This window comes from Cyprinus carpio, chromosome A2, assembly GCF_018340385.1.
Source record: "Cyprinus carpio isolate SPL01 chromosome A2, ASM1834038v1, whole genome shotgun sequence".
Taxonomy (NCBI): Eukaryota; Metazoa; Chordata; class Actinopteri; order Cypriniformes; family Cyprinidae; genus Cyprinus; species Cyprinus carpio.
In genome coordinates, this window is record NC_056573.1 from 9,609,202 (window position 1) to 9,625,131 (window position 15,930).

General features: G+C 35.8%; 1 protein-coding gene across 1 annotated transcript; it reads left to right on the forward strand.

The window, feature by feature from the left end:
• The first annotated feature begins 7,955 nt into the window (after window positions 1-7,955).
• On the forward strand, window positions 7,956-15,878 carry olfm3b (olfactomedin 3b). The gene is made up of 6 exons (XM_042771759.1): window positions 7,956-8,221; window positions 10,762-10,905; window positions 11,494-11,649; window positions 12,028-12,247; window positions 12,378-12,484; window positions 14,393-15,878. The coding sequence occupies exons 1-6, from the start codon at window positions 8,153-8,155 to the stop codon at window positions 15,068-15,070; spliced, it is 1,374 nt and encodes a 457-aa protein (XP_042627693.1). The 5' UTR covers window positions 7,956-8,152; the 3' UTR covers window positions 15,071-15,878.
• The last annotated feature ends 52 nt before the right edge of the window (window positions 15,879-15,930 follow it).

Consider the following 15,930-nt stretch of genomic DNA (forward strand, 5'->3'; position numbering starts at 1 on the left):
CAAAAACATTATTCTCTATTGTAAAACTGACAAAAAGTTAGTATAGATTTGCTTGTATGACTTTGCTTTGGGATTCTGCAATGGTACCATAATTAACCCTCTGGAGTCGATTAACGCGTATACGCGTTTTGGGGTATTTTCTCCTGATAACCCCGAAAAGAACTTAAATTACACTTTCAGTTTTATCGGTACAGATAAGTGCAATACATCAATCGAATCTGTAAAAGGGTTACTTTTTTTTTTACGTACAGACATAATAACAACAAAACTTTGTGCACTTATAAAATAAAGATAACAAACAAGGAGTGCTGTCTGCAGCCTTTGTCTGCGCTGACTCCTTCAGCATACAAATGCGTCATTAAAATGAACTGTAACTCAGTGAATACTCAACGAAGAGACATGAGAGAGATATCTGTAGAAAGCCTGATATGTCCTACTTTTAAACTAAACAAGTGCTGCTGAAAACAAATATTCTGTGATAAAGTCATCCATATGAAAAACAACGCGATGTCCGTTTTCCACGTCTGCCTTCATTATCTTCTAATGCGACCACGCCCCGGCGCCGAGCGCGCTTTTGAGATTCAAATGTTTCACCTGAAGCGCGCGGCTTTTGAATACGCCCACACAACAGAAGACAAACGCAGCGAGACTGTTCTTCAAGTTTTTATTATTGTACTGTTTGCTTCGCGATGAGAGGAATAAGACATAATTCACCCCAAAAAGATGTGATGTGGTTGAGGATTTGAGATTTTGGATTTCCTCAGAAAAAAGAAATGAAGCACTTTATTCAGCAGAGATCATAAACATGAGTAAGTCTGTCTACTAGTTTTCACATAACCGTGTAAAACATTTTACTAGTTAGACTTTTTCCAAAGACTTTTTCCAAACTATAATTCCCTGACTAAATGTATAATCAAGTGAAATATTGATGAAGTTTTCAATAACAATATACACTATTATACACATTCAAAAGCTTGATGTAAATAATATAAATGTAACATAAATGTAACTGTAACAAAATGTAACAATCATTGCTGTTCTTTCAATTATCCCCCCTAAAAAACCGAAAAAAAAATATTCTCAGCTCTTGTTCAACATTAATAATCAATAACTAATAATAATAATAATAATGATGATGATGATAATAATAACAAGATAAAGTTTTTTTTGTAGAAAATAAGATTGTTTAAAAGGATTTCTGAAGGATTGTGTGTGACTGGGAGTAATGATGCAAAAAAATTCAGTTTGAAAGTCAGCTTTGATTTTTCCTAATAAACTGTTTAACTGCACTCAAATGTGAATATTAAATTTTGTTGTGGGATAATTAAATATATTCTAAATAAACTACAACATAAAATTATTATATACATTATTTTTTTGTCCTCACCATTCTTTCTTGTAACTCATCCCTCTCAGTGACACAGCTGACTGAATGGCTCATTATGCAGCTCATTATGCAGGCCTTTGTCTTCTCAGGTGTGAATTCATGATAGTTGACGCCTACTCGCATATGACTTTTACCAACAAAAAGTGTTCTTAGAAAATTTAAATCAATATATTGTTTTCTGTAAGTGAGTAAACAAGTGATTTTCACATCATTAGCAAAAAAAAAAATTCTAGGCTACAAGCTCCAGTTCTACAAAATTCCTGGGAACCAATTTTCTGTATGTGTTTTTATTGCCTTATTCAAGTGATTTAACATTTTTAGTTTTTCACTAACCACGCATAACATTTTTTTTTCTCAAAAACACAATCATGTAGCCCATGCTGTTCACATATTATATATAGCCTAACGTTTGTGCTGATTACAGTGGTGTGAGATTAGACTTTAGCCATTTAGATATTTATAAGAAACTGAAAAAAGCACAAATGTCAGGGCATGACAAAACTTCTCCAGGCCCCAAAAATACCCTTAGACTCCAGAGGGTTAATACTTATTAGTATATACAAGCTAATTGTTTTTCCTTTGGCCACCACAAAACAGTGTAACTCTTGTTCAAAATGACTGATCAGTAGTCAGCTGTGGAATGTTGAATCAAAAGCTGCTATCATCCTCTTGAGCTGTTTGAACACTCTAAAAGGAGCATCAGTGAAAGCTGTGCAGACCTAGTACTCAGGATGCTGAAGCTTAATGCAGAAGGACGTCACATCAAAAGCTCCTGCCAGCTACTTGTGAATGATTGTCTTGAAATACCTTTATTGCATTATTCATTCCTTCCAAACTTCAAAGGTACTTGATCACTTCATAAAAGTGATTGTCATTTTCCTCAAAGATTCAACTTTCAGAAGTCTTAGTATTAGTATTGTGTAACATACTCAGTAGAACCGTACTGCCTACATCACAATTTAGTAATGAAAATTACATATCTTACATATATATATTATAAAAGAAATAAGCTAAATCTGTATTGCAGAATATAGTCACAGCTAAAGGTACCTTTTGGTTATATATCTACTGTCTCTCTTTGGTTACATAGTTACGCCAGTAAATGAAGACCACTCACTGTCTTTGTGTGCAAGTGATTGGAATCAACACTTAGCCAATTTGTTCAAAACACTGATAAATTCAGCAACGAAACACCACTACTGTGTGTTGCTCTATGACACAACAGTTCATTCGACAGTGACTTCTCTTGGAACTATTTCTGTTAGCAGAGCAAAAATACAATGTAACTGGCAATACTGTGTCTAAAATGTCTAGAATTATTTAATAATATTTTTGAAGGATTTTTTGATTAATAGAATGTTCAAAAGAACAGCATTTATTTTAAATAGAAATCCTTTGTAATCTTATTCATCTTTTAACTGTTACTTCAAATCAATTTAATGCATTCATGCTAAATAATAATAATAATGATGAAGAAATTACTGACCCCAAACTTTTGAATGGTAGTGTATATTTGGGACGATGGTTTAAATTAATTGTTAGGAAAATGTATGTACTTATTAAGCCTGTAACCAAGTAGCCATAGACAACCAAAAAGAAAATATGAATACATAACTCAACAATATAGTCAAACAGAGCAAGAAAAAGGGAGAATTACAGATTTGGAGGAGGAGAAAAGAGCAAATGATGAGCAAGAACACATGACAAAAGTGTTTATTTATCTGCTGTGAGTCACTGCTCTTATCCAGATCTGGAACTTGTTTAATCATCATTACATTTTCTTTTTAGTCACGGCTGATATATTTTACAGTTAGTTCATTTCACAGGACACAAAATTCTGGCAGAGGTTTAAATCTTGTTTGGGTTCATCATGCCTATTAATTCTTTACAAAATATATCTTATTTTGTATTCTTGTAATTCTTTCTGGGGTATTGATGGGTACAACAATGCCATGTGGATTACATTAAACATGGCATACCATATACAAAGCTTTACTGGGAGAAAAGCAGCGATGTAGCCAAATGTTCCACAAGCAGAAAGTCCATTATCTTTGGCTTCCCTGCCGCCTCCATGTTTGATGTGCCTAAGTGTCCAAAATAAATCAGCAAAGCTTATTTGCCTTTATTGAGACAGCTCCTGTCTGAGTAATGACTGGTGAGCCGCTCCAGCTCATGAATAACGTCTCTTCGTAAATGTTCTGTTTGTGTGTGTGTGTATCTGGCATCCCACTCCTGTTGGGAACACCTTTCATTCAGAGCTCTAGCAGGCAGCAGCTGTGGCCAGATGCCAGACACAAACGTGTCCAGAGTTAATGTGTTAGCGTGATTCAGGAAATGTACGTTGCAGCCTGCTGGGTCAGTGTCTCAGTGCACAGCGGCCTCTTTCTCCATGTTTTTCTCACTCTTTTATTCAAAGTCTCTTTTAGTTCAAAATCTATTTGTGCTTTTCTGAAGCCACTACAACATGCACCATAATCAAAGGCAACCAGGCCATTAGTGAAGACCTTTTGAGGGAAGCAAATGCCCTGCGCACGCACCTGTGCAACCTCAGCACTGCTCTTGGAAACAGGTGTCAGAGAGGAGACCATTTATTAAGCATACTATGAAACACCATCAGACTTTTATCTTCCACAATATTGTGATGAAAGTCCCTTTCTTCAATTAAACAACTTAAAGAAAGACCATTGACGGAAAATTCACTTCAAGGCATCAAATAAATACCAAAATAAATACTTAAGGCCAATGTAGGGTGTTCGTACAGTGCATCGGACATACTGTAAATGTCATCATTAGCATACAATGTGTGTACTGTAGGCAAAAATTCTGATTTTTCACTGTGTGTTCAGCTTGCTCAAGCATGGAAACAACCACAGGAGTAAAAAAATGGATAAAATAATTTAAAATAATTTGTTTTTTTTTTTTTTTTGTTTTTTTGGTGTGTGTGCGCTAATTACTTTGTCCACAAAGTGCTATAACACTGGCCCAAAGGAGTCGGCATGACAACAAACTGTTACTAGAGACAGCAACAACAATAGCCACCTGCTTTGACATGCGCTTGTGTGAGAGGGTTCCAGAGTTTCCACAAATGTTGTTTAAATAAAGACATATCGCATTTGAAAAGAATGAAACATTTTACTGTGCATGTGTCAAGTGCCTGTGTTTTTGTGGATTATCCAGCTTGACCAAAAGAAAGCTGCTTGGTTTGATAGTGACTTCTGTGAGCTTCTGTGACAAGTGCTTTCAAGGACAATTGACCTTATGGGTTAACAGCTTTCATTCTTTCTTCTTTTGTAAATTCACTATTTCTATTAATTATAGCGATTATGTAGTACATGGGATACTTTACTAGAATACTTCAGGGCTCAGTTTTAAAGGATTAACTCACCCAAAAATGAACATTTGCTGAAAATTTTGTCACCCTAAGGCCATCCAAGATGTCATTTAGTTTCATCGGAACAGGTTTGGAGAAATGTAGCTTTACATCACTCGTTTCATTAATGAAACCACTGTTAAACAACAGCTGATATATATATATATATTTATATATATATATATATATATATATATATATATATATATATATATATATATATATATTATTTTTTTTTTTTTAAACACAGTAATCCACAAGCAATCCAAATGACTCCAGTCCATCAGTAAATATCGTGTGAAGTGAAAAGCTGCATGTTTGGCATAAATAAATCTATCATTAAGATGTCTTACTTTTAAACAGTTGCTTCTGGCTAAAATGTGAGTCCTCTATCCATAATATTGATTTCTCCAGTAAAAAAGTTGTCATATGTACAGATCAAACAGTGTTTACAAGTGAAAACAGTTATGTCAGTAGATTTTGATGTTAGAGGACAACAGGGAATGGACGTTTTCACTAAAGGAAGTGTTACAAATTATGGACTTGTATTTTGGCAAGAAGTGATAAAATTAAAATGCCTTGATTTATTTGTTTCTTACAAACACAAAGCTTTACACTTCACTAGACTTTAATTGATGGACTGGAGTTGTGTGGATTATTGTGATGTTTTTATCAGATGTTTGGACTCTCAAAAGCAACTGTTTTTATGGCACCCATTCACTGCAGAAGATCCAGGAAGTACAGATAATGAGTGCAAATTTTAATTCACTCCTTTAATAATTTTGTTGTAGTGTTTATCTGGTTAATGTTCCCAGGGAACACGTTAGGTAAAAAAATGTTAGCCTGTATGCACTGTAAGTCGCTTTGGATAAAAGCGTCTGCTAAATGCATAAATGTAAATGTAATGTAAATGTAATGGTTTTGTATGTTGAAGTTTATTAGTGAAAGCTAAAAAATAGGCTTAATATACATGTACGATTATATCATAATTTCAAGAACAATATTTTGTGTTTATATATATATATATATATATATATATATATATATATATATATATATATATATTTGATGAGTTTTTGTGTAAGCAGGATAATGTACAGTCACCCGCACTTTACACAAAACAAAACTCCCCCTGACAAGATTTATTTAGCGATAATGACTAGCTGATTGTATTTTATTTCATCCCTTCTTCTATCTAAGTGTGGAGAATGTGCCCATATGTATATGCATAGAATAATGAAAAAGATAACTGCTCATTGGGGCATGGTTATTGATTTTTTTTTTTCTCTTTCTCTACCCATTGACACATGTTGGCTTGCGGTCTAAAGACAGTCCCTGAGATGTCTGTCTGCAGCTGGGGGGGGGGGGGGGGCACCTCCTGGAAAGACCAAGGTGACTCCTGCAGCTTCTGCAATAAGGAGACCAGGTTTTTAGAGTATACTTGTATGTCCCTGACTATGCAAGAGTAACGATTTAAAGAGACTGTTGACAAATGTCAAAAGGATACAAAACATGGCTAACTATGAACACAGGGATGCCCTGCTCATCCCGGCATTTGTTTCTGGCCCCAATTGGTGCCGTCAGGTTTCAGTGAAGCATTGGTCAATTAAAAGCAAACTAGCCAACTTATTTTTATTGTTCAGTTATGTCTCTAAATGAGTGTGATTTCACTGACATTTATTGTAAACTGATATGACGCTGAAGTAAAACAAAAAAAATATATATATATATTTTGTTAAAGGAACAGATGAAGACAGAACCCAGCCTCTAAAAAAGGACAGACTAACCACACATGTTGCCAAGCAACTAACCTAGAATGTAAGAAAAGGCACATTGAAGTTTACAGTATGCTCCAAATTCTGATTACCCTAGGTTTCACAGACAAGGCTTGAACCTAGTCCCAGACTAAAGTGCATGTCTGGGCTGTTTAACTGAAAGAAACTTGCACTGATTGATCTTAAATATGTCAGTGCCATTTTTTTGTCTCAAAAATGCACACCAGTAATGTTATTTTCTCAGGCACGTTTATAAAAGTTTCTTAATTGTCCTAATTTAACTATGACCTAATCCAATTGCATAAACTTAGACTCTATGTTAAGACAGTGTATTAAGTAAGAGTTTGACCAACTAGCAGTTAACCAATAAGTAATCAGTCTTATTTTTAGATTTAACTTAGATTAATCTATGGTTTTATGTAACTGAATTTTGAAATTGTATGTCCAGTCTTAAAAAAAAATTAGACAACTCATTTGTCACATTTTATGCCCCTGCTGCTGGCTTAATCTAGCCCTGTCTGTGAAACCAGGCTTAATGTTTCTAAATGACTTATTTTATTAAAAAATTTTTTTTATTATTATTATTATTTTTTATCGTGTTGTTTTGATGTATTTTAAAGAGTTGGTAGTCAAAAATAAAATTGTATCAAGTAGATTATTAGACAAGTACTTTTTACTCTACTCACACTACATGTTTTTGGAATGTAATGGTAGGCTACATTTACTCGAGTAGCCTATATTTTTCAGTACTCTTTCCACTGCCAAGGGATGATAACGTCCTGTTTAAGAGCGCGCTGCAGTTACATCATCTGAGTTCATCTGAATCGTTATATTGGGCGGACTTCCGTTTCTCATTCCGTTTCGTAATAATTATCGTAAAGGCGGGCTGAATTCTGAGTCTGACTCACTTAAAGAACCACAAGATATTAGTAATTTGTTATTTGAAATGAAGCCGAAATTGTTATACTTGTGAGACTAAAAACCCCTGTAGAATGGTTGTTCACATAACAATGAGGAAAGAAAGATACACGTGTTTTGCTGAAATCATTGATCATTTAAAAAAAAAAAAAATGAATGAATGATGTAGCCTAACCAACTTTTTTTTTCAGTTTAACATATAGCTTTATTTAATAATTTATTATTATTATTTTACATTTAAGCCACCTTTAAAAGTGCATTTAAAGCAGTTCTTATGTCCAAATATATTTCCTTCTAAATTGCTAAAATGATCGTTATTGGAATTGTTAAGGAGCCAGAATCGTTCGATTTCTATCCCTAGTGAACAATATCTAATGGACATTTTGGTTATGTTTAAATGTACTTCTTACATTGTAAAGATATAAAAGTCGTGATTTTATACCTTAGTTACTCTTTGATATATTTTAGTTTGGCTAATGAATGAGTAACCCCGCACTGAAATGCACTAATGATGTAATATCCGCTGAGAGTCTCTACACATCTCTCAAACTTTTCTGCGCCCGGAGCGACGATGACAGCACACGCACTTTCAGCGGTTCTATCGAGGGTCCCGATCCCGAGATACTGACAAGAAGCTCGATCTGAAACATCGGAGAGTGAATCAGGTTGTAAGAGAGACGTGGGAGGGAGACTGGAGGCAGAATGCGGGCGCTGTTCGTGGTGCTGAAACCGCTTTGTTTTCTCGCTCTGCTCGGCTACTGCCCTTCCGCGGTGAGTGCTGCGCACCTTCCTGACTTTACATAGACAGAAACTTGACATGTCTGAGTCCCGCTCCTACTACACCAGTGAGTCATAGGAACGAGATATTTGCAAAGTGATAAACAAAGCTGGCAATGTATTTAATAATAGCTACTTATGTTAAGCGATAATATATTTTTAATTGTAACCTCAGCGAGAAGGAGAAAAGAAAATGCAATAAAACTTAAGCTGGGTTAAAATCTTGATATATGTGGGATACTTTACAAAATGTGATTTAAAAAGCGAAAAGCCTGAGTTTCTGTAATTCTCCATATGGTTGCAGAACAAATGGTCACAGATAATATTTTTAAACCTTTTATTTGTGTTGTAGTGAATGAGATATTGCACATTAAAGCATTCAGCAAGCATTCTCTCTTATTTCTCAAAGCATTGGCAGTTTGTTTCATCTTGGGTGTTTGGTCACTCTTTATATTAGGTGTCTTTTTTTAGAGCTGTATATTACATTAAAATACATTTTGTGTGCATTTTGTTCGTGTTGAAATTATCATGAAAATTGCATTTTCTCCCTATTTTTTTCTGTCTCCTTTCTATTACAACTACAATACTAGAATATATTACGGTTTACACTGCAATACAAATTAAGATGCATTTTTCCTACAGTAAGTACAAAAGTAACCTATAATTACAGTAATTACATGCAGTTACTATACAGTATAACAGCATGTACTGTATGCACATAAAATGCACATTGCGATACATTTTAACTCAATTGTAACCTGATATCAATGATTATTCTACTAATATTTTGTTAAATTGAGAGTTCAATTGTAATCTACAGTATTTGGTGTTGATAAAATGGTTTAATGAGGAAATATTTTACTTCCTCAGTGTTCTGAGTCTATTCTCAGCACTACTATTAATCTGTACACAATCACTAATGGGTGTATTTTAGCACTGGGTCAAGATCTGATCTGCATTGTTGAGGCACAGCCAATTATTTGTCATGTGAGACCCAAGTAACTGCATGAATTTTATGTCATATCATATGTGTCCAGAAATAAAAGAAATCTGTAGTATCAGTGAGAGTTTCCTGAGGATCTCTCATCCAGTCTTAATAAACCCAGCTGCAGGGTTTATTTGAGGAGCAGAATCCCTCTGCTCATATTTCATAATGGCAGTGAACTAGCAGGAAGTACCCATCCAACTTGGATATGATACAATTTGCTGAAATTGCAGTTAGTTGTTAGTTGCAGCAGCATCAGGAAGTGTGCCAGAGTGTGTAAAGAACTCTGTTTTTCAGCTCGCCTGTAAAAGGCTAATCCCCAGAGCCGGCCTTTCAGAGCCCGCTGTGAGAGTGGAAAAAAAATAAAAAATAAAAAATGAATGTGGGTGTTTACAAAGCGCCTTTATTGTTGCAGACAATCTAGGGAAATTTGGGGAGATGAATGCAGAGAGAGGCTTTATCATGAAGGTGTTGCGACAGGCAGCTATTTGTCATCAAAACATGCAATTTATGCCCTGCCTTGTTTTAGTGACGTGTGCTTGAATTGCTTTTAGAATTTTGATGAATCAAAATTAATATTCAGTGGAATACACAGTAACTGCACAATATTTCTCCTGTGCTTTTATTATATGATTTAAAATAAAGCCATGTAGTGTCTTATAGTCAGAGACACAGATTTAAAGGAATAGAAAAATGAAAGTTTGCTGAAAATTTACTCACCAAAAATGTAGATGAGTTTGTTTCTTTATCAGAAAAGATTTGGAGAAATTTTGCATTACATCACTTGCTCACCAATGGATCCTGTGCAGTGAATGGGTGCCGTCAGAATGAGATTCCGAACAGCTGATAAAAACATCACAATATCCACAATAATCCACAATAATCTACATGACTCCTGTCCATCAATTCATGTCTTGTTAAGCAAAAAAAGCTGCGTCCATCATCTATCAAGGCGTTTTAGCTTCAAACCATTGTTTCTCATCAAATACAAGTCTATAATCCATAATAACACTTCCTCTAGTAAAAAAATACATCCCCTGCTGTCCTCTCACATCATTATCCACCAGCATATTTGTTTAGTAGTGTTTTGGACTGTTTTTGCTTGTAATCTGTGCTTGTTCTGTGCATATTTCTCTGCTGATTCAGCCAAGATGACTTTTTTTTCTCTGGAGAAAGCAATATTATGGGTATTTTTACCAGAAGCAAAAGTTTGAAGTTAAAATATAGACTCCCCAGATTTAAACACAGAACAAAATTATATGCATATTTAAAAATTATTAACATATTTACTCAATCATCTCTCCATATAATGACTGTAATAAGTTATATATATATATATATATAAAGGATAATAAAATGAAGCACTTGAAGTGAATAGCCAAGTTTATTGTAGTTCTCACTAAATATCCACATTTCAGTTTCACTCTGCTGCTTAAAGCATGCTTGAGGCATGGAAATCAGATTATGTCACATTAAAATTCATTACATTAAGAATGTCGTTTTAAATTGCAAAGAGATGTCATACATGCCTGTGTGTATGTTTGTACAGACCATCAGACCTAAGGAAGGCTGGCAGGTGTACAGTTCAGCGCAGGATGCTGACGGCCGCTGCATCTGTACGGTTGTCGCACCAGAACAGAACTTGTGCTCCAGAGATGCAAAGAGCAGACAGCTCCGCCAGTTACTGGAGAAGGTGTGTGTGCACATAATGCGTGTCTAAGAGCTCTAAAGTCGCTTTATATTGAGATGTGGTTTAGATAACAAAAGCTCTCATTTCAGCAATTTGAAAGCATTATGCTAGACTGCTCGCCATTGTCATCTATTAAGAATGCCACAGGCTTCTATGCAGCTGATTGTGGAGGAGCATAAAGATGATGGTAATGCAAAAAGGCCTGAAGGGTTCTTTAGGCTCCCTCTTGTTTCTACTTCCTACGCTTTTCTTCTGTGTTACTGTAAAAATTCTGCAATAGTTATTGGCCCATAAGACGTATCTGTGTCTTTCTTTGTTTGGTGGATGCTAGTGAAGGAAGTAATAGGGTTGACCGATACATAATCTGATGTTTTGAATGTGTCAGCTGTGGTAAGTGTCTAAGATCTCTCCGTCTTTACTTGGGTTGCGTTAAGTGGAATTATGGAAATGTAGAATTCCTTGGAGACATAGTGTCAGGGCTGATTTACACGAGTTGAAAATATAATTTAAATCTATCGCATCTTCCTTTTTGCAGTTCAAAGGATGATTAATGAATCCTAACTTCATTTTAGCCCATCTTCCTCTCTTAAGATTCAGAACATGTCGCAATCAATCGAAGTGCTGAACCTGAGGACCCAGAGGGACTTCCAGTATGTCATGAAAATGGAGAGCCAGATGAAAGGACTCCGATCAAAGTTCAGACAAATCGAGTCGAACCGAAGAACATTATTGACTAAAAACTTTCAGGTGAGCTACCATTAAAGTCATGCCTCAGAGGAAATCAATGGTCCTTTCTCATATAAACAGAATGGTTTGAAAAAGCTACATTCATGCCATTACTCTCCAAGAATGAAGAATCAAATCCCACTCAAAAGCTTCTTGTCTTTATCCTTCACAAACGTTTCCAAAGGCCACCCCCATTTCAGCATTCCTGGAAATCCTGTAAACATCTAAAGGTCATGTTTTATTTCTAAGCAGTAATATAATTTCGGTCCAGCAGGTCATTGTTCAGAACGTCTTGCTGTTTACCAGGCGAGCTGTGCAAAGCTCTTGCATCTGTTTCTGTTAATGTAAGCAAATCTCCCCTCATGTGATTTCTATTTAAATGTCTGTCTGGTTTCGCAGGAGCTGAAGGGGAAGATGAATGAACTGCAGCCACTGATTCCAGTGCTGGAGCAGTACAAGACTGATGCCACACTCATTTCCCAGTTCAAGGAGGAGATCAGGAACCTGTCACATGTGCTGACTGCTATCCAGGAGGAGATAGGAGCGTATGATTATGAGGAACTCCAGCAAAGGGTTCTCGGCTTGGAGGGAAGACTGAGAAACTGTATGAACAAGCTCAGTGAGTTGAACTCAACATGACTTTTTGTGGTATTTTCTTGTGTGGTATGGGATGTGTTCCTTTAAAGTTGAAGATGTGTTGACATGCTTATATAACAGCTGACATTACTTGTCATTCTCTACTGTGTCAGCCTGTGGTAAGTTGATGAAAATCACGGGGCCCATCACTGTAAAGACATCAGGAACGAGGTTTGGAGCTTGGATGACAGACCCTCAGGCTTCACCTAAGAACAAAAAGGTAATAATGACCATTATAATGGACAAAAATAATGGTGGAAGCAATGCCACTGAAAAATGGGCAAACACTGTGGCAAAGCCGTTATGCTTTTCAGCGGCATTGCTTCCAGAAACTAGTCTTTCCATTATTTTTGTCCATAAGAAAAAAAAAGAAAAAAGAAAAAAAAAAAAAAAACTCAGATAAAGAGTTCAAAGACATGGATAAAACCAACCAGCTCTGAGATCAATCACAACTTATAAACGCTGATTCAAAGCAAAAAATAAATAAATAAATAATTAGATAGAAAAAATACAAATATACATAACTTTAATTTAATATCAATTACATATTCAAATAAACACAATAATTTAATATAAATAATTTACTTTTTTGTTTAAAATGTATAATTTTATTCATCAAGGACACATTAAAATGATCAAAAGTAACAACGGTGATTTAAAATTCTAATTAATTATGTTCTTTTGAACTTCCCATTCAGCAAAAAATCCTGAAAAAAAAAAAATTCACAGTTTACACAAAAACTGTTTCTTGAGCATCAAATCAGTACAAACCGATTCCAAAAAAGCTGGGACACTGTACAAATTGTGAGTAAAAAAGGAATGGAATAATTTACAAATCTCATAAACATATTTTATTCACAATAGAAAATAGATAACATATAAAATGTTGAAAGTGAGACATTTTGAAATGTCATGCCAAATATTGGCTCATTTTGGATTTCACGAGAGCTACACATTCCAAAAAAGTTGGGACGGGTAGCAATAAGAGGCCGGAAAAATTAATTGTACATATAAGGAACAGCTGGAGGACCAATTTGCAACATATTAGGTCAACTGGCAACATGATTGGGTATAAAAAGAGCCTCTCAGAGTGGCAGTGTCTCTCAGAAGTCAAGATGGGCAGAGGATCACCAATTCTCCCAATGCTGCGGTGAAAAATAGTGGAGCAATATCAGAAAGGAGTTTCTCAGAGAAAAATTGGAAAGAGTTTGAATTTATCATCATCTACAGTGCATAATATCATCCAAAGATTCAGAGAATCTGGAAAGGCACCATGTGGAAAGGCACCATCAATCCTGAAAGGTATATCAAAGTTCTAGAACAACATATGCTCCCATCCAGACGTTGTCTCTTTCAGGGAAGACCTTGCATTTTCCAACATGACAATGCCAGACCACATACTGCATCAATTACAATATCATGGCTGCGTAGAATAAGGATCCGGGTACTGAAATGGCCAGCCTGCAGTCCAGATCTTTCACCCATAGAAAACTTTTGGCGCATCATAAAGAAGGTATAAAGAAGACCTAAGACAGTTGAGCAACTAGAAGCCTGTTTTAGACAAGAATGGGACAACATTCCTATTCCTAAACTTGAGGAACTTGTCTCCTCAGTCCCCAGACGTTTGCAGACTGTTATAAAAAGAAGAGGGGATGCCACACAGTGGTAAACATGGCCTTGTCCCAACTTTTTTGAGATGTGTTGATGCCGTGAAATTTAAAATCAACTTATTTTTCCCTTAAAATGATACATTTTCTCAGTTTAAACATTTGATGTGTCATCTATGTTGTGTTCTGAATAAAATATTGAAATTTGAAACTTCCATATTGCATTCTGTTTTTATTCACAATTTGTACAGTGTCCCAACTTTTTTGGAATCGGGTTTGTATATTGGAATGGTTTCTGAAGGATAATTTTCAATCACACTGAATTATGGCTTCTGCTGAAGAATAACTCAGAGCTCATGGTGAGATGTCTTAACAGGTTTATCAGTAAAAATCAATTTCTATATGGAGAAAATGAATGAGATTTTTACTTCCTTAACAATATTGTGGTGCTCCTTAGATGATGCATTTATAAAATGTAAGTTTCAAATGTTATTCATCACATTTGTAATGTTCTAATGCAGGTCTGGTACATGGACAGCTATACAAACAACAAGATTGTCCGTGAGTATAAATCGGTTAGCGACTTTGTAGCTGGGGTCGAGTCAAGAACCTACAACCTTCCGTTCCACTGGGCGGGAACCAATCATGTCGTCTACAATGGCTCCCTGTACTACAACAAGTACCAGAGCAACATCATTGTCAGATACAGCTTTGAAAGTGGCCGGGTAATGACCCAACGAGCACTTGAGTCTGCAGGCTTCCACAACGTCTACCCGTACACTTGGGGCGGATTCTCTGACATTGACCTGATGGCCGATGAGCTCGGTTTATGGGCCATCTATGCCACCAATCAGAATGCAGGGAATATAGTCATCAGCCAGCTGGATCCTCTGACCATCCAGGTGCTGAACTCTTGGAACACAGAATACTCCAAACGGAATGCAGGTGAGTCCTTCATGATCTGCGGCACGCTGTACATCACCAACTCCCACCTGACCGGTGCTAAGGTATACTACTCTTATTCCACCAAAACCTCTACCTATGAGTACATGGACATCCCCATCCATAACCAGTACTTTCACATGTCCATGCTGGATTACAACGCCAGGGATCGTGCACTTTACGGTTGGAACAATGGCCACCAGGTGCTGTTCAACGTCACGCTGTTCCACGTTATTAAAACTGATGATGAATCCTGATGGATCTGCCCTGAGGTGAGAGGAAAACTTGATTCTGTAGTTACACTGATCTGTAATCGCTGTGGTATTGCTATGAAATAATGGGTTTTATATATTTCAATCAAAAGATGTGCTTAGTGCGAGGTTGAGTGCCTCTGGAAATATCAGTCAGCATTTCAATTGTCATTATATTCAAACTCGGACTCAGATAAGGACATTCGTGGTCTTTTAAAGCTCTGTTTAAATGTTGTTTGTGCAACTTTCAGTGCGTAGCAATGGTGTTCATCTATAATATGTGATTCAACAAAGAATGTAACAAATACTTTTAACTAAAAACTTAAAAACATTAAATAAACAATACTTATTATGGACAGTATATACTGATCTAGCAAACTGTGTCTCTTAGTTTTAGCTTGTCGAATGTTTAGAGGAGTAAGGACATATTTTTTAGCTCTTTTTATGACTTACATTCAAAGGGATTGTTCACTCAAAAATAAACATTTGTCATTACTTACTCATCTTTGTGTTGTGCCAAAATGTTATGGCTTTCTTTCTTCTGTGGAACACAAAAGAAGATATGTTCAGAAATATATCTACACAATGGAAATGACTGGGCTCCAATGTTTGGTTCCCAGTGTTCTTTAAAATATCATGTTCCACAGAGAGAAGAAAAGTCATGCAGATTTTGAAAAAAATAAGGGGTGAGTAAATGTTGACAGCATTCAAATTTTTGTTTAGACTGACCCTTTAAAGCTTTCAAATCAATCCATGCCGAAATTAGTTCACATTGTACAGTGTAATTACAATTAAAAATGCTACTTTAAGTGTTCATGGTTTGATGTTGTTTCTGTGTACTTCATATATATATATATATATATATA